The sequence below is a fragment of the Petromyzon marinus genome, chromosome 31, assembly GCF_048934315.1.
Source record: "Petromyzon marinus isolate PM22_M1 ecotype Great Lakes invasive population chromosome 31, UKy_Petmar_22M1.pri1.0, whole genome shotgun sequence".
NCBI classification, from domain to species: domain Eukaryota; kingdom Metazoa; phylum Chordata; class Hyperoartia; order Petromyzontiformes; family Petromyzontidae; genus Petromyzon; species Petromyzon marinus.
The window spans coordinates 4,845,617-4,869,526 of NC_133697.1; the positions used below are offsets into that span (position 1 = coordinate 4,845,617).

General features: G+C 53.1%; 1 protein-coding gene across 3 annotated transcripts in view; it reads left to right on the forward strand.

The window, feature by feature from the left end:
- LOC116947708 (sprouty-related, EVH1 domain-containing protein 2-like) overlaps positions 1 to 23,910 on the forward strand; it is a 49,973-nt gene that overhangs the window by 20,434 nt on the left and 5,629 nt on the right. Inside the window, exons 2-5 of one of the 3 annotated variants that reach the window (XM_032963727.2) lie at positions 7,050 to 7,137; positions 9,483 to 9,651; positions 10,969 to 11,036; positions 21,415 to 21,483. In XM_032963727.2, the coding sequence (XP_032819618.2) occupies positions 7,050 to 7,137; positions 9,483 to 9,651; positions 10,969 to 11,036; positions 21,415 to 21,483 (394 nt within the window). Of the gene's footprint in view, positions 1 to 7,049; positions 7,222 to 9,482; positions 9,652 to 10,968; positions 11,037 to 21,414; positions 21,484 to 23,910 lie in introns of all 3 variants that reach the window. The other 2 variants (XM_032963725.2, XM_032963726.2) reach the window with 2 other exon arrangements.

The following is a 23,910-nucleotide window of genomic DNA, read 5'->3' on the forward strand; positions in this document are numbered from 1 at the left end:
TCCTGCCCCCCCCCCCCCCCTCACGGCAAGTGGCGGCAGCTCGGAGAATAAAGCGCAGCCGGGAACTGGACGAGGCATCGGATCGGGCAGCCTCACTCGGGGGGCGGGCGGGGGGGCCGTACTGCTCGCCGCACCGCTCGCCGCACACCGGCGTCGCGAGTGTGAGGCTGTGCTGCTGCACGTGGGGGTGGCGGGAGATGGTCCGAATGGGCGTCTTGCCGGTCGTGCGGACCACGCTGTTTATTTCCCCGGTTTTGGTTTTCCGCTCGCCCGCCCCTCCCCCGATACGACGGTTGCCGAGTCGAGGCACGAAGGGCCTGACGTGACCGAGCGTTCGGCAACGAAGCGGCGCCGACGATCGAATGTGCGGAGGATACCGGAAAGAGGAGTGTTGTGTGACCTGCGGTGTGGTGGGTGGGTGATGTCTCTTGTTGCGGTTGAACACGGTGTGGGGTGAGTCGCAACGGTGAGCCTGATCGACCGAGCATTCCTCCGCGCGGGGGGGGGGGGGGGGGGAGTGTAGGGGAGGCTGACCCCTGGCTCCTCACTCGTGTGGGATCCGCTGCTCCCCTCTTCCTGGGGAGGGTCACTGCTCCCCGACTCCCCTCCTCTCGCCGCGGCCCCTCGAGTCCACGGCTTCGCCGACCCCCCGTCCTCTGTATGGGGCATGACTCACGGCGGGCGCTTAGCCACCTGGGGTCAATTCACACACTCTCTGCGTACACTCCTCCAAACTTTAGTAGGAGACTCCCCATATGCTCCTGCTCACACTCGTATAACCGCTGCAGCTCCAACCCGACGCGGCCACTCTCACAACGACGTGCACCAATCGCACGCGCGGGACGTGGGGGGCAGGGGTCAAATGGCAGTGACATCACTCGTACACGCGTATTCGATTGGAGGGGGTGTCTCAGCGATGATTTAAAGGATTGTATGAATAATCTCACGTGCCCCTGTGCGAGTCCGCCGCCGCTCACCCCCACGCACCACGAGCTACGTGTTCACCACGCTCACCACGAGTTACGTGTTCACCACGCTCACCACGAGTTACGTGTTCACCACGCTCACCACAAGCTATGTGCTCACCATACTCACGTATGGGTGAGCGCAAACACGTGGGTAAATACACACTCGCGCGCAAACACAGGGTACAACGACGCAGGAACCCTGGTCAGGCGCACGCACAATGGCCGCCTCAACAGAGTTACCCGCGCGCAAATCCCCGTACCACGACGAGCGGACTCGCACCACCATGCGCCCGTTCCACACTCGCAGAAACCCCACGACAAGGTTTATTGATCACTAACGATTTATTGCCGGCGTGTCTGCGAGCTACTATCACCCAAATCAGTCTGAGTCAGCAGGGCAGTTCTAACCTATTTCCCGATGGTCTAAACCCGATCTACCTCGTCCCCTTAGAATTAAACTCCCTAGGATCTTACACTAAATCCCAACTCTCTCTTGCGTACCCACGGTTCAGCTCGGATGTGCGGGAAGCCATGGAGAGGCGAGGCTGCACGAAGTCCTCGCTGGGAACGGGGCCTGGGTGTGCTGGGACTCGTCTCACGGATGATTTAGTGGCCGGCACGGTGACTACTCCAATCCCTACCTTTTCTCGCCTTTTATTGTTCACTATATCAAAGAGAATTCGGCGCTGATCCGCTGGCCTTCCCGGTCAATCAGGTGGCTCGGATTTCCCGCCACTCTGCCCGGACTGGTGCTCTCTCAGACGTCCGCACTTTACCTTCTACATCAAAAGGGACGACCGCGGGGCTGCTGCGTTGGTGCACAAGCACATTTGTCCTACCAATCAGAGGGCCCCGCTCTGTTTTCCTGCCATTCGTGGCTCCGCCCCCCTACCTGCCTACTGACCCGTGTGTAGTGTGGGTGTTTTCTACCCGCGGTGGCTCAGCAGCCCCGTCGTGACCACGTGATTACAACCCAAGTCACGGCGCCGCGGTGCGAGTTAGCCTCGGGGGAGGTCGCCCAATTCCCTGGTCGCAGGAAACCGTGAAGTTTGGTCCCATGAGAGGGCTTCTGGGTGAAAACCTGTCGGTCAGGTGACCTCCCCTAGGGGCCCTTTGTGGGGGTGTGTGTGTGTGTTCATGTGGGGCTCTATGTGGGGGTGTGTGTGTGTTCATGTGGGGGCTCTATGTGGGTGTGTGTTCATGTGGGGGCTCTATGTGGGGGTGTGTGTGTTCATGTGGGGACTCTATGTGGGTGTGTGTGTGTGTTCATGTGGGGGCTCTATGTGGGGGTGTGTGTGTTCATGTGGGGGCTCTATGTGGGGGTGTGTGTGTGTTCATGTGGGGGCTCTATGTGTGTGTGTGTGTGTTCATGTGGGGGGTGGTGAGGGGAGAGCAGCGTCGGCCCCGTCGCTCGGAGGTGGCGGCGTCGCGGCCACGGAGTCGGCCGGACGGCCTCGCGGCTGCGGCACCACAGGAGGAAGCGACGAGTGAATAATAATAATAATATATTTTAACAAAAAAACATTTTTTATCGCGCTTTTATGAAATGTACTTAAAAGTTACAAATATATTTTTTCTGTTCAAGTACTTTGCTTTATTTATGTTTAATATACTGTTGTTGTAACGGACTAAAAATAAAAGCGTGGGGCGTTTAAAAATCTATTTTTTTAATGATAGAATATAGTATTGTCATCAGTATGACATAAGTATACCAAGTTTGCAGTCGATACCACATTGGGAAGTGGGTTAAAAGTTGAGTTACAAGATTTGAGGATACAACAACAACAGACAAGAGTGAGTTAAATAAGAGCGTTTAAAAAAAAAGAAGAGCGACAGGGAGACGACGCCTGACCGCCGGTAAATCGGCAGCTACCAAATCATCGCTGAGCACGACTCCCCCCACCACCCCCCCACCACCCACCCCACCCGGCACCGCCGCTCGCAGAATGCGACGCGCCGCCTGGACCGCGGGACGAGTGGAGCGTCTCGCGTCGGGGACTTCTAAAAGCCCCGGACGCGTGCGCTTCCTCTTTGCATCCCCCCCACTAATAAGCCGTTCGTTCGTTCGGCGGGATGTTGACTAATGTAGCATTCGCGTGCGCCGTCACCCTCCGGCACGCTGTGCGTGACCGTTATCTAGGAGGAGGCCGAGGAGGAGGAGGAGGATTTGGTCAGAATATCGCACCTGAAACTGTCAGCGGCGTAGCCCTACCGTGGTGGCGAGATGTTAACCACCTCGCCTGGTATGCAGGAGGTCGTGCGGGTTCGATCCCGACCCTTGACGCCTGCTGTGTATTTGGAGTTTGTGTGGCCTCTCTCCCCGTGGTGGTCGCGTGGATTTTTCTCTAGGCCCTGCGGGTTTTCCCCTCCACATTTAGAATAAACATCGCGTTTTAAGTATTTTTCCGCTGTACATTCGCGCGTGATGATAAGCCACTTCGTTGAGCAATCGTTTGTGATAGCCAGGTCGCAAACTATCAATGGGGCTTCAAAAGAGGTAAGTAGCTGAGTGGGGCCTTTCACTGGTAAAATAAAAAAAATGTTTTTAAATAGTTGAAGTCCTCGTAGAATTGTTGTTCTGATGTCCCCTTGCCGCGCTCAACCCCAAGTATGGTAAACGGTGTCGAACATGAACCGCGTGTTTACTTTGGTGTAAACTCACGCGGCCAGTGCATAAATCAAAATCTTCGGGAGAGTTTACGCACAAGCTCGCGGACAGCTCGCACACGCAGCCGGTAGCGTGTCGGCTGCAGCGAATTGTAAACGCGGTTGATGTGTTTAGGTCACGGTGTCTGCTGGCGGTGTTGATGACCTTGTGCGTGTGTGTAAGCTGTTGCTTAGGGAGCGGCAGTGTCGCGGTTAGAGCGCTGCGCTACCAACCCGGCGACCCGAGTTCAATTCCCGCTAACGGCCAACGCCGGTGACGATTATCTGAACTGGTCGTGGGGTCTGCCCTAGGTCGACTCTGCTTCAAGTGAGTACCCGGTGCGGTGTGTAAACATCGCCACTGGGGAGACAAAGGCAGCCGGGCGTGGTGCTTGGCCACCTTACCCCTCGTGTGCCGTCCCGGCCTTTATAGGTGCTCGCGAACAGCACTTGCCTCAACAGTCTGGTATGAGCTATACGGGTGGATCTTTGCCTTGTTTTTGTTTTTTTGCTTTTGCTGGTGTGTTTTCTGAGCTGTTGTATCGAAACACCGACCAGAAATGAATTGTTCTGTTCACGGCCTGGCACAAGGTGCACGGCGTGCGTCTTGTTCATTCTGTTTCCGCGAAGCGTTTTTTGTTTCACGAACAAATCTTTGCTCCCCCCCCCACCCCTCGCGCGAAACTTTTCCCTGCCACTCGTAGTCGCACAAGTGTGTGGTCTTTCGGCTCGGGCCGCGTGTTCAGAAATGTTTCTCTTCAGCTCACACCATGGCACTACTTGCGGGCATCTCCAGGAGTCGAACCGAACCGCACTTTTTTAATTTAGACTGCAGGAGGAATCCGGTGAGCTATAGAGATGTTTTTTTCCCAAAGATGTCCAGCCGGGGCGCGGGGTCAGAACGTTACAACAACAAACATTACAACAACACGACAGGAGTGCAAAGTACAAGCATGGTAGATAAATCACCCAAACACGTACTGTGTTGCCACCTGATGACGGACGCTTGTGTTGCCTCCGAAACGTCGTGATTCGATTAACTTTAGTTTTATTGGTACCTACGTGACTTTACCGAAAGAACCAAAAGAGTATGGATCATTGCAGTCACGAAAACTTCAAATCTAGAACGAATACAACTAAACCATCGCCATCCTACCAGGCAAAGCCCACTGAGGAAATAACTTATTTTTCACGTACATTTATAGCACCAAAAGAATCTAAATAATCTCAATGCACGTGTATGAATGTGGGGGGGGGGGGGGGGAGGAAACCAGAGGACCCGGAGTAAAAAAATCCACGCGACTTTAATCTTTATTCCCGTTTAAGTTTGATTTCTTTGAGTACGATTTGATTTAAACATTCACAGCAATGAGTCATTCGTGCTCATGATGCTCAGCAGCAGCACTGTATTTTGTGTGCGGCTGCCATGATGATGTCATGGCACCTACTTAAGGACCCGGATCAGGAAGCTCTTTTCACACTAGAGCTGAGCTCTTGTTAACACCCGATGATGATGATGCTGCTGCATGTAATCTCCAGAGAAACGGTATTAACAAAAAAAATTGTCAAATATTCAGTTTGCCTTTCACCATTCTGCATCGCACAGTTTCGGATGCTCTTCTGCGGCCGTCTGGAACGTTCTTTTCCGAAATTATGAAGCCACTGGAGGAATGCACTTTTTAATCTAAACTGAAAGATAATTTCTTTAGAACTGCTTTTTGCGTTTAGTTTGTTGTCCCCCGCCCCCCGCACCTCCGATTAGCGCGGTTGGCTACGTAGGGTGCGAAAGAATTTCAACACGCATGAAGATCCAAATGAAATGGCATATTGCCCATGACGTCACCACTTTATTTTATTGGCTCTGTTGCCGGGTGGTGGAGGGTTATAGCAAAAAAAAATGGCATTTTATACCGACGTGGTCTAACACAAAATAAACTAACAATGAATACAAATGTAAAAAAGTAAAAATGTTCTCAAATTTATTAAAGTTACATTTCGAGTTCGTTTGTCATTCCACTGCTGGATGAGGGCCTCTTCGCTCCTTGTCTGTCGTAGAGGCCCTTTCACCATACCTCACCGCTCTACTCCCGTCTTGATGACGCCTCTGCGGGGCACGGCCGCTCGTTGCTGGGCCCGGAACGTTTTTTTTCCCCGTTGTCTTTGCTGCTTTTGCGAGATCCAACATTTTTTTTGCGCGCGCTCCAGAAACTAACAGAAACTGGAAGAAGAAGAAGAAGAAGAAAAAAAAAACGCAACAAAGAAATTCCATTATACTCGCAACGGGAGATATTTCCTGGGATTTGTTGCGCCGTTGCAAACCGACGGGCCCAGTTGTCTGAATGAGACCTGGGGTCAATTATGTAATCCCCAGTTATGGCGGCCATTGTTAGCTGATATTACCAATATATTGCGGACCACAATTCATGACCAGTCGCACAATTGCAATTATAGTTGACCCCAGCACCGGACTGAACGGGTGGAGCAGCACCCTGTACGAAGTTTCATCGTCACATCATCGCTCCGCCTCATCCACCTCCTCCCGCGAATTCATCTGCAAGCCGATAGGCGCTCTTACGGAGTGGTTATTTGGTCACCATGTATTTGTCTATTTCGGTCTTAGTCTAGTTGACGACTGCCTGGGGGGCAATTTTAGTCGTTCTCTTTGTCCAATCTAGTCGATGAAAGCACTTAAACTTTAAGTCATAATATTCTTTTTGTCAGCGTGACACTTTTTTTGCTGATTGGGCCCTGTCGGGTGGTGGAGGGTTACGACACATTTATAAATAACGCGATCTAACCCAAAAACGTTTATTATGAATAATATTGGTCGCGAAAGCCTACGTGTTAAACCATAATATTCTTAGTCACTAAACGTTCATGTGAGGGGCATGCAATTCCCCTCGCCCCCCCCCCTCTCCGAAGCCCCCACCCCCCTCAATTTTACCAGGTCAGCCAACCTTTGAACTCGGTCATTAACTTATATGCGCACATATAGTCAGTGACCATGTTTGGCTTTCCTCACTTCATCTGTCGTCTCTGGTAACGTTACGAAATTACCTCAGTCAGCACCTTCGTTCAGACCACAGTTGATCTCTTCTCATCCTCGTTACGCCACGATGATGACGATGACGTAGCACTTGATTTTCATCCACTCATAGTCATCGTTGACTATAATAATAATAATAATAAAACACGGAATATTTTTTTAAATTGCGAAATCCACACAGGGGGCGCAACGATTTTCCCGATTCTCCGCCGTTCGCGACGAAGCATTCGGTTGGGCTGGCGGACCTGTCCTCCGGACGACCGCGGCGGCGGTGCACGCGACCCACACGCTAACCGATGTCGTCTTCCTGCTGCGCCTCTCTTTGAACCCCCTATGTCACGGCGGCGGCGGCGGCGGCGGCGGTGGCGTCGACGGCGGCGGCGGAGCAGCGAGAACCACATTGTCCGCGTGCGCGCAGTGGTGATGACGAGGACGGACGAGGGCTGGGTGTCGCTGGCCGGCGGCGGCCTCAGCCAGGTCAGCATCTCCCGCCTCCTGCAGCCCGACGAGAACGGCCGCAGCGACTTCCTAGTGCGCGGGGAGCGCATTGGGGATGGCCTGGTGGGTGCGGCGCGGCGCACGGCCCCTCCCAGACTGACGCGCCGCTCGGACTCGCGGAACTCCACCTTGTGCGACGATCCCCGACGCGACACTCGTTGCGATTCGCGAGCCCGGGCGCCCCTTTGTCGCGCGGCGGCGTTTTTGAACGCTCCTCCATCCGTTGCGCTCAGGTGACGGCGACCACTCCAGCCCCACTCGCTCGCCACCGACCATTTCCGTTCTGTGGTTAATTCAAATATCAATCTGCACCATGTGACGTCGCTGAGGTGTTGTTTCGCCGCACTTTTAACACGCTGGCCGGCGTGGATTGTTGAGGTCGGGTGCCCCAGACCGAATGGGATATCACTCGTCAACTGATGTTAGCTGTGGCCTGGAATCAAGCTCGGGTCGTGCGGTTCGTAGCGCGGCGTGCGAATCACTGCGCCACCACTGAAAATGCCCTCTGTTTGGATTGGTAACCACTGCCCACAATAACTTGTGACCAAAGAATTGCAGCACACCCAGACCAAGTGCAGCAGCTCCGTGTAATTCCCCCCCCACCCCCTCAGTAATTGGGGTCAGATTTCTCGGCCCTTGGGCCACATGTGGCAAGCAGAAACACCCAGAGATGCTCGAAAAAAATAAAATAAAGCCACCGACCCCCCCCTGATTTTGAACAGCTCTTTCGAGAGTCGTGTAAACTCCACTCGCAACAGCTACCGTGGTTCCAAAGTATATTCACCGCGGTTCGCATGCATCGGTTTAACCCTCTCCCCCACCCTTTAAAATGACACTAATAGCTGCGTAATTTATCTTTCTCTGATGCAATAATTACATTATCCCCAAATGAATTCTCGTGTTACGGAAACAGACTTCGCTTTCATGTGTGTGCGTTCTTTTCTTTTTCCCAAAGATGAATTGACCTATTTTTCAAAATACTAAAGGACTACAAATGAGTATCATAGGCACATTAAGAAGACTACAAAGATCTTCCCGGTGCTGCGATTTATTTTAATAAGAATGAAGCCAACTCCACGTTAATGCAGATCAAATTGTTGATCTTAAAAGTTTTTTTTCTCTCCTCCGATATCGAAATAAAATGTTTTGGGGCTACTTTGGCTTTTCATGTTATCTCGATTTTTTTCCGATAAATTTTTTGGCAAAACAACAACTCTGGGCACAGACCGTCATTACTTTTAAGCGTAAAAGCCTCCCCCGTTGTATCCCTTTGAAGGATGAAGAAGAGGGGGTGTTTAGGGTCGACCAAAAGCCCCCACGGTTCGATTGGGGAGCCGTGGATATAGTTTTTTTTGTTTGCGTATCAAAAGTCACCCAAAAGGTGTCAAGAGAAATGGAATGTAAAGTTGGAGGGGGGGTGAAGTCTTTTCCAGCTGGGAAAAAAAGGCAAATTCACGTGCTAGGCGGTGTGTTTTAGGAGGCTTTTGCATTTGTAGAGGGGAAAATATTTTCATTCTTGCCATGAAAGTTGAAATACGTTAAATGGTTGATCAACATGGAAAATGTATTTTTTTTTATTTCGTAAACTTAAGAAAAAAATGGGATTCTTTTACAATTACCCATTCGAATAGGTAACATTCTCTGCAGTAGTTTGAGTGTACGAGCCACACGTGCCATTTTGTTTACCCTGCTTTGGGACTCTTTAACACCCTACCTGAAATTACATATTAAAGACAATATTTTCTTGCATTAGCTCGTTATAGAGATGCTTTTGTCCGTTGCTGAAATACAGGCATCTGTGCCAAGTCCCTGTTTAAATCCATCGCTCTGAGGTTATTTTTCCAATTTCATGGCCGGAGGATCCAGGTACATTTTAATGTGAACAGGAAGTTGACTGGCGAGGAATTTTTTTGTCGTTTTTTTTACTTTTCACGTCCGTTCACTCAGGAAAGCCTCGCCAGAGTCTCAAGCCTCTTTTTAAAGGCGGGTCCTGCCACAGAAGGGGGCGACGTTGCTGCGTCAAATCCCAATTGAGTCATTTTACAGGCGAATACATTTTATGTTTTAAGAAAAATAAATGTTTTTCTTAACGTTTTTATTGATTCATACATTTTAATTATATTTCGCTATGGGAGGAAACCAGAGAACCCGGAGGAAACGCATCCAGGATGGGGAGAGAGGACGTTAATTCTGCACAGAATAGCGCCTGAGTCAGGAACCGAACCCAGGAACTTCTTGCTGTGAGGAAACAAGTGTTACCATTGTCGCACGCTGCCCGTCTAACCCGCGTGCGTGCGCGTGTGTGTGTGTCGTGGCGCGGCCAGGTTTTGCTCAAGTGCTTTCTGAAGAAGAACCTGGTGTACACGGTGGCTTCTCCGACCTTCCACCACTGGATGATCGACGACAAAAAATTTGGGCTCTCCTTCCAGACGCCGGCCGACGCGCGCGCGTTCAACCGCTGCGTGCGCAAGGCCATCGAGGACCTCGCCGAAGGTGTGGGCCGACGCCCCGACATCTACGGCAAAAGATAATGGCGTGCAAATTTTTTCGCGCTCAAATTGAATTACCCCGGCGACGTGGTCATTTGCGTCGGGCAAAAATCCGCGTGTTACGTTGCGAGAGATGCCGCCGCGATGCAACGGTTTTTTGGCCTACTCTTTCAAGGTGCGCGCTTGGAATAGGCGGGAGCCACCCACGCGTCACCCCACCGCAAGCCGCCTGTCTTGTCGGCTCGCTGTGGTGTTCCTCTTTATACTGCTGGTTTCTACCTTCTGGGGCTACGGTTGAAACGATGGGCAGGTTTCTTAAATCTCCCCCCATTGCCCTGGTAACGGCCGTCCATTGTGGGGGGGGGGGGGGGGGGACCACACCACGTGGTTCCCCGACCTCTTCAAACTAAACCAGCAGTGTTACGTCTGACACCGTGACGTCGAAGCGCGGGGCCTGGGGGTGGTCGCCCCGATTCGCCGTCGACCCCTAGGGGGAACGGCTCTGGCCCCGGTCCACCCAGCAGCAAGCATCGATCGAACGTGTGGACCCCGATAAGGGGGACCCACACATCGGGGACCTCGTCACTCCCCCCACCCCCCCCTGCTCGCCCCCTCGCCCTGTTATCCGGTTGAGATCCGGGGACCCCTATGCCGACTTAAGGTGTGCGACTTTTAGGCTGGGCTCTGCTAGGACCAGTAACCATAACATTTCAACTTTGTACCCTTAAACCATTAACACCGGTTCCCCTATACCAAGGACCCCTACAGTAGGGACCCCGGAAATCTGAGACTCCCCCCCCCCTACCCCCATAACAAGTATGTTAAGCGCCCTGATTAAAGGCGAGTCATAATTATAAACTAAGGTAGGCAAAAGATAAACGGGTGCAGTTAATCTAGATTTGAAGTTTTCTTTGGTTCTTTCGGTAAAGTCACGTAATAGGTAGAAAATAAATTAAATGACGACGTTTCGAAACGTCGTGATTTAATTTATTTTATTTTATACCTACGTGACTTTAGCGAAAGAACCAAAGAGGGTGCAGTTAAGCCATTTGGCCGGTTGAGTGCAGCGGAGTCAAGTGTGGGTACTCCCACCGCTTTCAAGACGTCTGCCCAGCATGGAAGAGTAGGCCAAAGTATCCTGTGGAGGAGCTCTGCTTCTAGCGAAGGCCCCCAGCAGTGGCGTTAGCGAGCAATTGCAGGGCTGCGCCTTTACCCCACGGTATTCTCTCTTTAACATCCCTCCTCACGGTCTGTCTCTTGTCATCCCTTTTTTGTACCCCCCCCCGACCCCCCAACTCTACCCCCCCCCCCACCCCCGAAGGCTCCACCACATCGTCGTCAACCAACCAGAACGAGGCTGAAATTGGAGGGGACGACGATGTGTTTTCGGTGAGTTCTGCGAAGTCTTTTGCGATTTCACTTCTCGCTTCGAACGCCTCGTCGGATCAAACCGCCATAGATGCTGGGGGGGGGGGGGGGGGTGGGGGGGGTTCGTATCCCGGGCCCGTGGCCGCCATTCGCCGTTCGTTCGGCGGGGTTCTGAAGTGTGGAGCGACAACAGCGGCGTCAGCCTGGTCACCGATCACTGGGACACAACAACAACAACAAAACATCACGCGAAATTAGTTGCTTTGCTGAAAATTGGTTCGAAGAACTATACATTCGTTTTATCGGTATGCGACAAACTTCATTTCACGGCGTGTAAAAAAAGGTGTACTTCAGAAGTAGATCTGTGACGTTATCTTCCGGGGGGGGGGGGGGGGAGGGCGTTTTTTCCATTACAATTCCACCGTCCACCAGTCTTCGTATTATATTGATCTCAGCAAAATCCCGCAGAGCCACAGAACGCGTGCAGAGTAGGCTCTTTGCCTCCGCCACCTGACCTAACCCACCCTCTACCCAGACACCCGTCAATTTCGTCTCGGCGCCGCGGGAGCAGCGTTGGCGAGTGCCACCATTAGCTGCGAAAGTTGAAAAGTAGGAGGCAGCATGGGCTTCAGTTTTTCCCTTTCGCTCTCACCTGGACCGCCGCGTTCGGTGTTTAACCTTCTTTGTGGTCAGGGCACCACAAGGACTCACCCGTTCCGACCGTAGCGTCTTCCCGCGCTCAGAAATAACAAGGGGGTCGGCACGGGCTCGTGAGCTGGCGCAGCTGCGATGCCCGGTCGGCGTTCCCGCCCTTGCTGGCGGAGTCGCCTGGTCCTACGGCGGGCCGGGTTGCTGGCTCCCGCTGTGAGTGCGGGCGGGCGGCACAGCGCAGCGCGGGGGTCGCAGTGCTTGGCGGAGGGCGGGGGGGGGGGGACTCTTCTTGACCTCTCCAAGGGCAACGCGTGCTCTGCTGGGCTGCTCGCCGCTCGCCTGGTGAGACGTCGCCTGAGCTCACCGGGTGCTCGGCGGGCACGTACACGCCTCGTCGCGCACACGAAGGCACTCGGAGGCGAGCCCCGGAAGAGTCATGCGGACGCGGCGTCCATGCAGACGCGCGCGGTGCGGGCACTGTAATGCCCGGCACCGGCCCCGCGGGAATAGAGTCACTCGCGGAAACGTGAAGTGAGCGCGGGGGGGACAGGGGAGGGGGCAGGGGGCGGTACGTGGGCGACCGCCGCACGGACGTGTCGTACATTACGTGCGCACGCGTGCGATGTCCCGGTCGGGGGCAACCCTCGCGCCGCAGGGTGGAGCTGCTTCGCAAGCTGACAGCTCCTCCTGTGCCGGCTGCCCGCTACCGGGGCACGTCCGGCTCAGAGGAGGCCCGCTCTGCCAGGACTCTGGGCCCTCATCGGCGCACTGCAAGAGGACTGATGAGACGCCGCCTTCGTCGGAAGAGATGGAGGGGCGGTTGTGTTGCCCCTCGCCGTCCGCATGCCGCTACATCCTCGCCCAACGCCGCAGCTGCGCAAGTTGCTGGTGTCGTAGAGGCTGCGACCCCACAGTGCAGGTTTCGTACCCGCGAGGTTGAGCGTGCGGAGGACGATGCCAACCAACAGAGCACGCTACGTCCTTGCGCCGATGTCGGTGATGTGGAGGAGCCCCGGCGTCTGCGTCGTCGAGACTTGCGGAACGAGGAAGGCGGTGTGCATCTCCTGTCGTTGGGAGCTCCTGGGTGTGATTCGAGCAGGGACGAGCGTGCACGCAGCTCGCGCAGCAAGCATTGCAAAAGCGAAGTCCTCCACAGGGAGCTCGCGGAGGAGGATCTCTCCGAGAGAGACGGGCCACTCCATCGCTCCTCCCTGCCGCCGTTGGGTTCCCTGCAGCGGCAGCAGATTTAGGCAGCATTGGGCAAAACTGGCCAAAGCCGCACGTCCCATTGTCCAACCTGGACGCTTGCTTACGCCATGCATGAAACCGACGCCAGGGCTTTTTCCACCACCGTCCCTTATGCGGACGCCGCCTCGGTGTCCGGGGTCTTGCCAGGTTCGCAGAGCTCCTCAGTCACCTCCTAACCCTTATTGATGGGTCACTCGATAGCGAGTTCAGGTGAGGGGGTGGGGCCATCAGGCAGCCGCCACAACGATGAACATTGCCTCGTGCGTGGCCCACGTGGCGGAGTTTATCCTCAACGCCGTGGGAGACTTTGATGCTGTGGCCGCCACCATTTGCTTCCGAGAAGCTGAGCAGGCCACTGGATACTTGGGATTATTGTTCGAGCCCTGAAGTTTTACCCGCGGTGAACGCCGCGTGGCAGCTTCTTCGTCTCGATCGGCAAAAGCGTCGAGGGGCGAGCAAAGCCTCGTAAGGCGAGGCCGTCCATGTTGGCGGAGGGAGTGCATCGAGCGTTGCTGCAGGGGTGCAGGGAAGCAGCGCCCCCCCGACGCCCCCCCCCCCCTCCCTTACAAACCTGAGGACACATTCCACCAGGGCCGGTCGCAACCTCATGGACTAGAGCCTCCAATGTTTTCCATTGGAGGAAAATCTACAAGGCGGCGGACGTGGAAGTACCCCCCCCCCTGCCCAAAGCATTTACTCGGCCATTATCGATTGGATACGCTCACCTCGCAGGACGCCGACTCTGGCGCCGGGGGCGCGGTGTTGGCGGTACGTGTGTAGGGAAGGCCCTGCCCCCCCCCCCCTCCTCTGGCGCATGCCTGCTTTGGGCAGGTGTTGCCAAATTTTAAGAAGAGCTGTGGGTGCACGGCAGCGTTGGAATGGAGAGAGAAAAAAAGAGGTTTTGTACCTTGGTACAAAAACAAACAACACATTTTTCCATTCAATGCCACCATCCACCGGGGATCACCCCCACTCCCCCTGCCCCATCTATGTCCGCGTTGGGTGTCTCCTCGATTCAGGCAGGAGGCCTTGCTTCCGAGAATCTGGGGGGGGGGGAGCGGGGGGAGGTGGATTTTCGTTTCGGCTTTTTGTCCACGCCAGGTATTCCCTCCTGCTTTTGGTGAACGTGTCCCACGTCTCCTCACAGGGAGTGCTTCACAAGGAGGTTTCTTCATGCCCGTGGGGGCGGGGGGGGGCGGTTTGGGGGGATGTCTCCTCTCCCGTTACTCCACTCCGAGCTGTCCTTATGTTCCATCACGCGAACTCCGGTCATCCTCGCAGCGGCTCTTGGCTGGCCATTGAACAAAGACGCTCGCTGCATAGCGCGCTTTCAGATGCGCTTCTGTGGTCGTCTTGAACGCTCCTCCTTCCGATATTAGGAAGCCACCGGAGCGGGGCACTTTTGCATCGAAATTGAAAACGAATTTCTTTCGAACTGCTTTATTGTGTTTAGCTTGTTTCCCTTCCTCCGCACCTCCGATTAGCACCGTTGGCTACGTACGGTGCGAAAGAAGTTCAACATACATACATACATGGTGTGGATATTTATATTTGTTCTTGTGTTCTGTATGTATGAATGTTGAACTTCTTTCGCACCGTGCTAATCAAAAGTCAATGTGGGGGTTCTGTGTAGCTGGGTGGATTATGTCAGGTGGCGGGGGCGGAGACCCTTCTCTGCACACGTTCCGTGGCCCTGTGGGATTTTGGTAATATGTATATAAAAAGAAGACTGGCGGACAGTGGAATTGTAATGGTAAAACAAGTTTTTTTTTTCCACCAAGGTACAGACCCTAAATCTTCCCGACTTAGAGGTGCCGTCGCGCTGCTCACTGCGAGATTTGGGGAACCGAATGAAAATGTCTTCAACTCATGACAGGACGTTGATGGCACAGCCTGAAAGTATAATTGGGAGAACGAAAAATAAACCTTCACGAAGGTGCACACCGCCACCACCACGACCACCACCACCCCAGTGTCGTGTGTCCGATACACAACTGCCAAATTTCCGCACAGAGTGGACGTAGTTTTCAAAGTGCCGTCGTATTTTAGAGGTGCCGTAGCTCTTGGCTCGCGGAAGAGCGATTTTGCGTCCCACGGCCAGAAACAGGGTTCCGTTCGCAGTCGGGGAAGTTCATCGCCGGGGCGCTGTCCTGCGTGCGCGCGTCAAAACTCTCGGTCGCGGCGGCACCTGCGCCGATCGTTGTGGTTTTGTTGGTACGTAGGGTGAACTGCTTTCCCACCGTACGTAGCCAAGCGTGATAATCGGAGGTGCGGTGAGCACGGTTGGTGTTTCGCTTCACGTATAGAGTTGCGCCCTAGAAAAAATACTCTCACCGTAAAGTATTTATTTTTCGACCTCGCAAATCATTCACCGGCAAAAAAAAATCAAACAGGGGCAAAAAACGATGTAATCGCAAATATTCGTGAGCGGCCAGAGAGGTGCACTGCATCAACAGGTGACTTTCATAGCCCTTGGACAGAGACACTCAGTGCCGGCTGGGTGTTTTTTTTTCCAGCACACGTGTGCGCACGACGGTAAACATTTGTGGGTAGTTGTTCCAAACTCCGGCAGTTGAATGGAGAAGAGAATCTGGTGCGAACGGGTCCCCCTGCGTGGGCCCTCTCTGTCAAACGGCCACATGCAAATTATAAACGTGCGCACGCACGCGTGTGTGTATGTGCTCGCGCGTGCGCTTTCCTTAAGCCGAGTTTTCCTCTCCTGTGCGGAATAGCAATAACCGCATACTTAGCTCTCCTGGTCATGCTCCTCCTCCATCACCCCTTGACGTCAGTAGAACGTTTGCAAAGCATTGTGTCCAGCTCCCTGTCGTTCCGAAGCTCGAACAACTTGTAACGGTGGTTAAAAAAAGATTGGCCGAAAAAAACAATGCGCTCTAAACAGGAAGGGAGCAAAACATCGCCACCTTGGCCGCCGGTTATTGATATTTGCGGAGTTGTGCACGTGAGCATGCCGGCACGAAGCCCCGTATCCCATCATTCATTTATTTACTCTTCCCCAAAATTTTCGGGCGGTGACAGTGCGGCCATGCGGAGGCCAGGCCGTCGTGTTCCTTGGGAGCGGGGCTCATTTCCCGCCGCTTCCTTCCTCTCCGAGAGCACATGCCACCACCGAGAGCACATGCCACCACCGCTCGCAGGAATCTCCAGTTAAACGGTCGCAGCTGTGCCCCCGGCGGCACGCGGCAATGGAATCGTCGTCATCAACATCATCGTTGTTTGTTACAATAATTAATCAATGCAGTCCCACCCGCATTTTTTTGTTGTTTTAAAGATGGCTGCAACAGTGCGCTCTTTGTCACGGGGACCTGCACTGTGTGCCTGGGCACACTTGTATTAGCGCGGTTTGTTGATCCGCTGCTGGATGAGGGCCTTCCAATCCTGACCAACTCCCCCATAACCTAATGAACTAGCCAAATCGGCCATTGGTACAAGCTCTATCCCTAACCCTAACTCGGCAAACCAGTCACTAGTACTAGCTGTACCTGTGCAGCCCTATGTCAATCCACTGCTGGATTAGGGCCTCCTGCCTCCGTGGGGGTTATTTGACCGTCATTCACCACGATCGTCAGGGCGGGTTTGTGATGGCTGGGAGCAGCCTCTAAACCTGTTGTGCGAGGCAGTCACCCACCCCAAGTGCTACCCCTTTCCACTCGTGGCTAATGTCGGCGACGAATATCCGAACCGGTCCTGGGCCTCCCCCTTAGGTCTACTTGGCCTTAAATCATTATCACTGGTGCAGCGTGTAAACGTCAGCGCCGGGGAGACACGGCTGGCGCCGGGCCGTGCTGCTGGCCACACCGGGCCACCTCGTGCACCGCGCCGGCTTTAATAGATTGCTCGCTAACAGCATCACGTGATGGATTTTTTTTTTGCGTGGAAATCTGCCCCATTGTTCAGCCGCCCCTCCCAGGCGCAGCACCGCGACCGTGTGAGCCGCTTGTTCGCGTCGAACGTTGGCGACCGCTCTGCTGCAGCGTGTGCACGGGCTTCAAGGGGAACACGGCGGTGGTTTTTTGTTTGACTTTTTTTTTAAGGAGGCTCCGAAAGGACGCGGTTTCTGAAACCCCCCACCCCCATCCCTTGTGCATGCGGCCAATTCGTGTCGCTGCAAACAACAGGGGCCCTCTGTTATTGGCAACGGAGTTCATCGGATGTTTCTAAACTTTTTTAATTGCATTGGTGGGTGAAATGAATTGCGCTCCCGTATTTAGTTTAAGATGAGTCCCAAGGCGATACATGCCGCTAGTTACGACTACAAAGACACAGAGACGAATATGCCCTGTATATCCTTAATGGGCAATTGGGGTGTTCGTGTGATGTTAGCCGAGCACCTATTGAAATAGGTATGACGCACAAGAAGGTGGCACTTGCCAGAACCGCGCCCGGTCACTTTTTCTCTCCCAGTGCCGATGTTTACAATATCACATCAGGTACTCATTTGAGGCAGAGTCGACCCTGGGAGAGGCCCAGGACCAGTTCACATATTGAACTCTCGGTCATAGCGCAGTGCGCCGGCCACTGTGCCACCGCTTCCCTGGCTCGACAAAAAAGACACGTGCAGTTAAAAAAGACAAAAACCACCACAGATGTGACAATGGAGGCTCGCTTAATGGAGTGGCATTCTGGCTTGTTGTTTCCCCCCCCCCGCACTTTTTGTTCATTATTTTATCTTTTGCCCTGGCACTGCCACGCATGATAATGATGGTGACCTTCGGCACGTTCCGAATGCATTTCCCGTTGCACTAAAATCTTAATGTTCCTTGGAGCTACAATGGCACTTGCTGTGCGTGTGTACGTGTGTGCGTGCAGCTGTGTGCGTGTGTGTGGCGATCGGGAGTGTAGCGGTTAGCGCACCTCGCTACCAACCTGGCGACCCGACTTCGATCCCCGCTCACGGCCAACACCAGTAACGATTTTCTGTACCGGTTCTGGGCCTCCCCTAGGCCGACGCCGCCTCAAATGAGTACCTGGTGCGGTGTGTAAACATCGCCACTGGGGAGACAAAGGCGGTCGGGCGTGGTGCTGGCCACCCACCCCCTCGTGTGCCGTTCCGGCCTTCATCGTAACTGGCCAACAGCACTTGCCCCAACAGTCTGTTAAGCCTATACGGGGTGGGGGGGGGGATCTTTGACTTTGTGGATATATGTTTGAGCACGTGTATATTTACACGTGCGTGGGCGTGTATAAATATATGACTGCGCACCCAAAGGATTAACAAAATGCGGGCGGCTATTCTTGCGTAAATGCCCGCGGTGCTCTGCCGTCCTTGCGCCCGCCACCACCTCTGCCCACAGTTATTTTCCTGTACTATAAAAAAGTTCCTTCGCGAGGCAATGTGGGGGGCGGGGGGGGGGCAGAGGAGCGCTTCATCGCCGCTGCCGGATGGGCAAAAAAATGCCGCGAGGCAATCGTCTGGCGGGCGAGGAGCAACGAGAGTGGGCGAGCGGCGTGCTCGCCGCCATTTGGTTCGGCAGAAATAAATGCGAGGGGCAGGCCGAAGTCCGGCGTGGGCGAGGGATTTGCCGAGTTTTCGAGGCCTTCGCCTGCCGGGAAAGATCCGCGCCGCTGCCGGTGAAGCCTTGGCGGGCGCTGCTTTCGTTGGAAGGCGCTTCGTTTAACAGATACATTATTTCACGGGTAAATAAATCCCGCCTGTTTGCTTTGCCATTGTCAAAGTGCTTTTCCTGAGTTATTTCATAAAAAAAAAAACAGGTGATGAATTGCGGAGTTTCCTTTGGCGGGATCGCGCTGCGTGATTTCGGGTCTTGCATTTGAACTTCTTGAACTCCTCTCGCACGTAGCCAACCGTGCTAATCGTGAGGTGCGAGGGAAGGACAGCAAACTGAACGCAACAAAGTAGCTCTCAAGAAATGGGTTTTCAATTTAGCTCAGTGCCCAGCGTTCCGCTGCGTGTGCTGACCCCGAATGAGAACCAGAAACTTGATTTCGACTGCAGGAGGAACCCAATGAGCTGTGAAGCTCTTTGTACACAGATGTCCAGTATGGGCGGGTCAGCGAGTTACAACAGCAAACATTACAAAAACAACGTTAGGAGTGCGAAATAGAGAAAAAGTTCAGCAAGCCGCTAAATAAACATAAATAATTCACACATTTATGGTTATAGAAGTCGGATTTATCAAGTTTGGGCAGGGCAGCAAAAATGACAATGAAACAGTCCCAGGCCGCACCAAGATAACACCGCAGCAGTAGTCCCGCAATAAGATGGCACATGGACATTGAGCCGTCGATGCAGAGGCGAGGATCAAAGTAACGGATCACATTCGCAGAGGACTAACCCGACGCGAATGTTCGCCTCCTGAATGAGAGACATGGAGCGAATCGTCGGACACCGCGCCGAACAACGCACGGTCGGTGCCGACAGCCCCGACGGCGAAGCCGCTACGCGGTCGCCCGCCAACACCCGCAAACGTGAAACGGCGTTGGGGAGCCCTTGCCCGCGTGTTGCCACGCCTGACGCGTACGGCGTTTCGCGTCACATGCCCGGAGCTGGGCGTGCGACTTCCCGATGGGGCTCTCCAGCACGTCACGTGGAGTGAAACGTCGGGACTTCGCGCGGAGTAACACGAGCGGTGCGGCCTGCAAGAGATGGGCGCTCTAGTTTTTTTAATTTCTTCTTCCTCTTATTCCTCTACAACTTCTTCTTCTACTTCTACAACTTCTTCCTCTTCTTCTAGTTCTTCTTCTTCCACTTCTTCTTCTTCCACTTCTTCTTCTACAACTTCTTCTTCCTCTTCTTCTTCTTCTTCTACAACTTCTTCTTCCTCTTCCTCTTCTTCTTCCTCTTCATCTTCTTCTTCTTCATCTCTTCTTCTTCTTCACGTTCTTCCTCTACTTCTTCCTCTACAACTTCTTCTTCCACTTCTTCCTCTTCTTCCACTTCTTCTTCTACTACGACTTATTTTACTTCTTCTACTTCTCCTTCCTCTTCCTCTTCTTCTTCTACAACTTCTTCTTCTTCCTCTTCTTCTTCCTCTTCTTCTTCCTCTTCTTCATCTTCTTCTTCTTCACGTTCTTCTTTTACTTCTACTTCTTCTTATTCTATTATTTCTTCTACTACTTCTTCCTCTTCTACTTCTTCTTCTATCTCAAGCGCCTTCAACTATTAGTCGCTCCGAGCCAAGCTGGACTCAGAGGCGCAGTTCTGTTTCACCAGGTTCCTCTGTTTATTCGCTGAGCGTGTTGCCCCATTTCCTAAATTCAACTATTTTTATTTCACCAGGTAAGGCCCACTGAGCTATGTAGCTCTTTATCAGAAGCGACCTGGCTATCGCAAATGACAGCCCAACAAAGTGGCTCATCGCGTGGACATTTCTGGCAGCAGACAAATACTCTAAATGTGTGACGTTGACTCTAAATGTGGAGGGGAAAAATGGAGGATAAATCCACGTGACCACGGGGTAAAGATGCAAACTCGAAATATACATCAGGGTCAGGATCAAACCCGCGACCTCCTGTACACCGGGCGAGGTGGTTAACATCTCGCCACCGCGGGTGCCTCTCCGCCTCATGCCCGGCTGCAACGGTTGAGTAGTTTCCGCTCAAGTTTTCTTTCTGCTTCCTCAGCACAGCCTCGTACGAGGTTACACTACAACGACCAGGTTTGTGTCGGCGGTTGTTATCAGCCATTCGTTACTGACGAGTCCCGCGCCTTCATTAGCGCAAACCAACATCGGATAATTCTTCCAGCAATACCCGGTACGTGCTTTTTGTTGCCTGCAATATCTCTCAAAACATACGATTAAGGGGGGTATGCGTTTATTGTTTTTTTCCCCCTTGCACGGGCATCGGATCTCTGAGTTTTGCCAGCCCTGGGATTTGAACCCAGCTTCTCCTTGTTTACGTCTCAGGAAGTCCACACGAGCATGGGCTGTGTTGAGGCACACGCGGGGTACTCGCTGCATCTTTCATTGCGTCCGTGTTAAACTACCAACGGGGTGGAGTCGTGACGCAGTGATTAGCGTACCGCACTTTTGAAACCCGGCGACCTGAGCTTGATTCCCGGCCACGGCAAACACCAGTAACCTGTCCCGACTTGCGTGGCGGAGCATTGTCAAGCAGCCCCCCGTGACCAAGAGGCATGTGAAGTGAAGGCCTTCATCCAGCAGTGGATTGATAAAGGGCTGTAAAAAATTATACTTTGCATGCAGGCCTCGAGCGGTGTGGGTAAAGTGTGCGCGTACTCCCATCTCTTTCAAAGACGTTGGGCCAGTGTGGAAGAGTAGGCCAAATAACTTTCTAGAGGGGCTCTCTGGAGCTCCCTCTGGCTGGAGGCCCTTCCGCCAGCAGTGGCGGGAGCGAGAAAATGCAGGACTGCGCCTTCACCTTCTAAATGGTGCCAACGCTAATGCATAAATGCCGCGTAAATGCCGCATATGTAAATAAATACACATCCCGGGGTTGCCGGTGATTTGCGGCCGCTTGGCGGCAGAACTGATCCCGCCGCGGGTTTTGTCTCCAGCTCAGTGTGGAAGGCATTTCTCCCGCCCTGGTGAAGAAGGACGGGGGAGGGAAGGGACATCAGGCGACGGTGAGGAAGAGGGCCTGGGGAGAGGAACACGCGAGCAGTGAAGAAACACACGCACGCACGCGTGCCAACGCACGCACCGTCACGGCCATGAGCACAGATGAAAGAGGGACACACAGATTATGTACGGATTAGACAGCAATTGAAAAACCACACCCCCTGTATTTGAGGAGGCCCATCGCTATCGCTGTAGGCCCCTGAAATGCGCCGTTCATGGCGTCACCGTCATTGTGCGTGTGATCGGCACGTGCGCACGCTCGGAAACTAAAAACCGGACGGTGCATTATTATTTTTAAAGGCGGGCAGCTTAATGCATTTACATCGCTCGATTGGATGAGAGATGACGTTCTCAAAATTAGTGAGCAATGCGCAATTTTTTTGCAGTGACGAATACACACCACTTACAGAATTGCCTCCAGTTTTAATTTGTGATGAGTTCACCGGGTTTTTTTTTTCTCTTTCCGCACAGAAATCACCGAACGCATTCCCCGCCATTGCCGAACGGGGGGAGTATCCTGCGTGCGTAGACTCTCGGCGAGTAGGTCCAAGGGGCATCATCATGCCCCTGTGTTTGCGTCCGAGTGTAACATCCTCCCCAACTCCCCAGCGATGTCAGACACCGCCGCTGCCTTCTCGATGAGTCACGTGTGGATGGCGGTTCGATTCCCGACTCGGGGCGCCTTTCTGTGTGGAGTTTGTATGCTCCTCCCCCCTTGTTTTGCACGAGCTTCCTCCGGGGTTTTCCGGTTTCCTCCCATAGCTATATATATAGCTATGGGAGCGTGTTGGACTTCGCCAAGGATGCGTCTTGTCTCCTGGACAGGATATCAAGGCGCAGCCGAGGCATGGAGAGTATCCGGTACGGGGGCATGGAGGTGGCGTCGCTGCTTTTTTGCAGATGACGTTGTCATCTTTGCCTCGTCAGTCTGTGACCTCCAACGTGCACTTGGACGGTTTGATGCCGAGTGTGAAGCGGCTGGGATGAGGATCAGCCCCTCCAAATCTGAGGTCCATGGTTCACTCCCGGGAGATGGTGGATTGTTCTCTCCAGGTAAGGGGGGAACAGCTGCACTTAGTGGAGGAGTTTAAGTACCTCGGGGTCTCTTTCGCGAGTGATGGTAAGTGGGAGCGGGAGATCTCCCGGCGGATCGGTGCAGCGTCCACAGTGTTGTGGGCGCTGTCCCGTTCCGTGGTAGTGAAGTGGGAGCTGAGTTCTCGAACAAAGCTCACCATTATCAGGTCGATCTTCATTCCCACCCTCACCTTTGGTCATGAGCTTTGGGTAATGACCGAAAGGATGACATCGCAGGTACAAGGGACCGAAATGAGGTTTTTCCGCAACGTTGCCAGGCTCACTCTTCGTGATTGGGTGAGGAGCTCGGTAATCAGGGAGAGCCTCAGAGTCGAGCCGCCGCTGCTCCTCCGCATCGAGAGGAGCCACTAGAGGTGGTTTGGGCACCCTGTAAGGATGCCCCACCCGGTAGACTCCCCCTGGAACTTTACCGGGCAGCACGTCCCACCGGGCGAAGGCCCCGGGGCTGGTCCAAGAGACATACCGGCGGGACTGTGTCGCGCTGCTGGCCTGGGAACACGTGAGAATTCTCCAGGAAGAGCTAGAATCTGTCGCCAGGGAAAGGGAGGTTTCTGGACCGCCCTGCTCAACATGCTGCCGCCGCGACCCTCACCAGGAAAAGCGGACTGAGAAACGAACAAACGAACGAACGAATATATTTAAAAGAAGAAAAAAACGACGTAACTGGTATTGGATAAACATTCCCTGGTGCTGAAAATGTATCTGCAAAGTAATTCAGTTGGGTTTGCAGAACACAACATCAATCGCGACTGTGAAAACTTGGCAGGACCCTCCTGAAAAAGAGTCTTAAGACTCAATGTGACTTTCCCGGGTAAACAAGGTCTTGAGTAATAATAATAACAATTTTATTTCTCAGCATTCCTGTGGCCATCACACTGAAAGTTTTGAAATAACTATCCGCTGCACTTGATTTATAGAACTAAATGTTTTTTTTCTAAAAGGTACGCAGTGTGTTCATGTTTTCATGAGTAACATTTCATATTCTTGCAAAGTTGCTATGTTCCACAGATGGGTATAGTCTGCCAGTTGGGTGGGTTGTGGGTAAATATTTGTTTTCCTTGGTAAAAACAGACCATCTGTTTTTATTTGTTTTACTTTTTTTGCAATAATTACAATTTATAATAATTTAAATGTATAATGCACATTCCATCTTAGGATCCCAATGCACAATGCATGGAAGGCAGGAAGCAAAAACAGAAGCAGGGCAAACGACCAAACTAATGCTATACCCCCCCCTCCCCCCCATTGTTTAATCTGCCAGTCGGGTGGTTGGCGAGTAATTGTTTTATTTGTCAATGGTGGAATAGGCACGTGCTTTATTATATTTGTATAATATT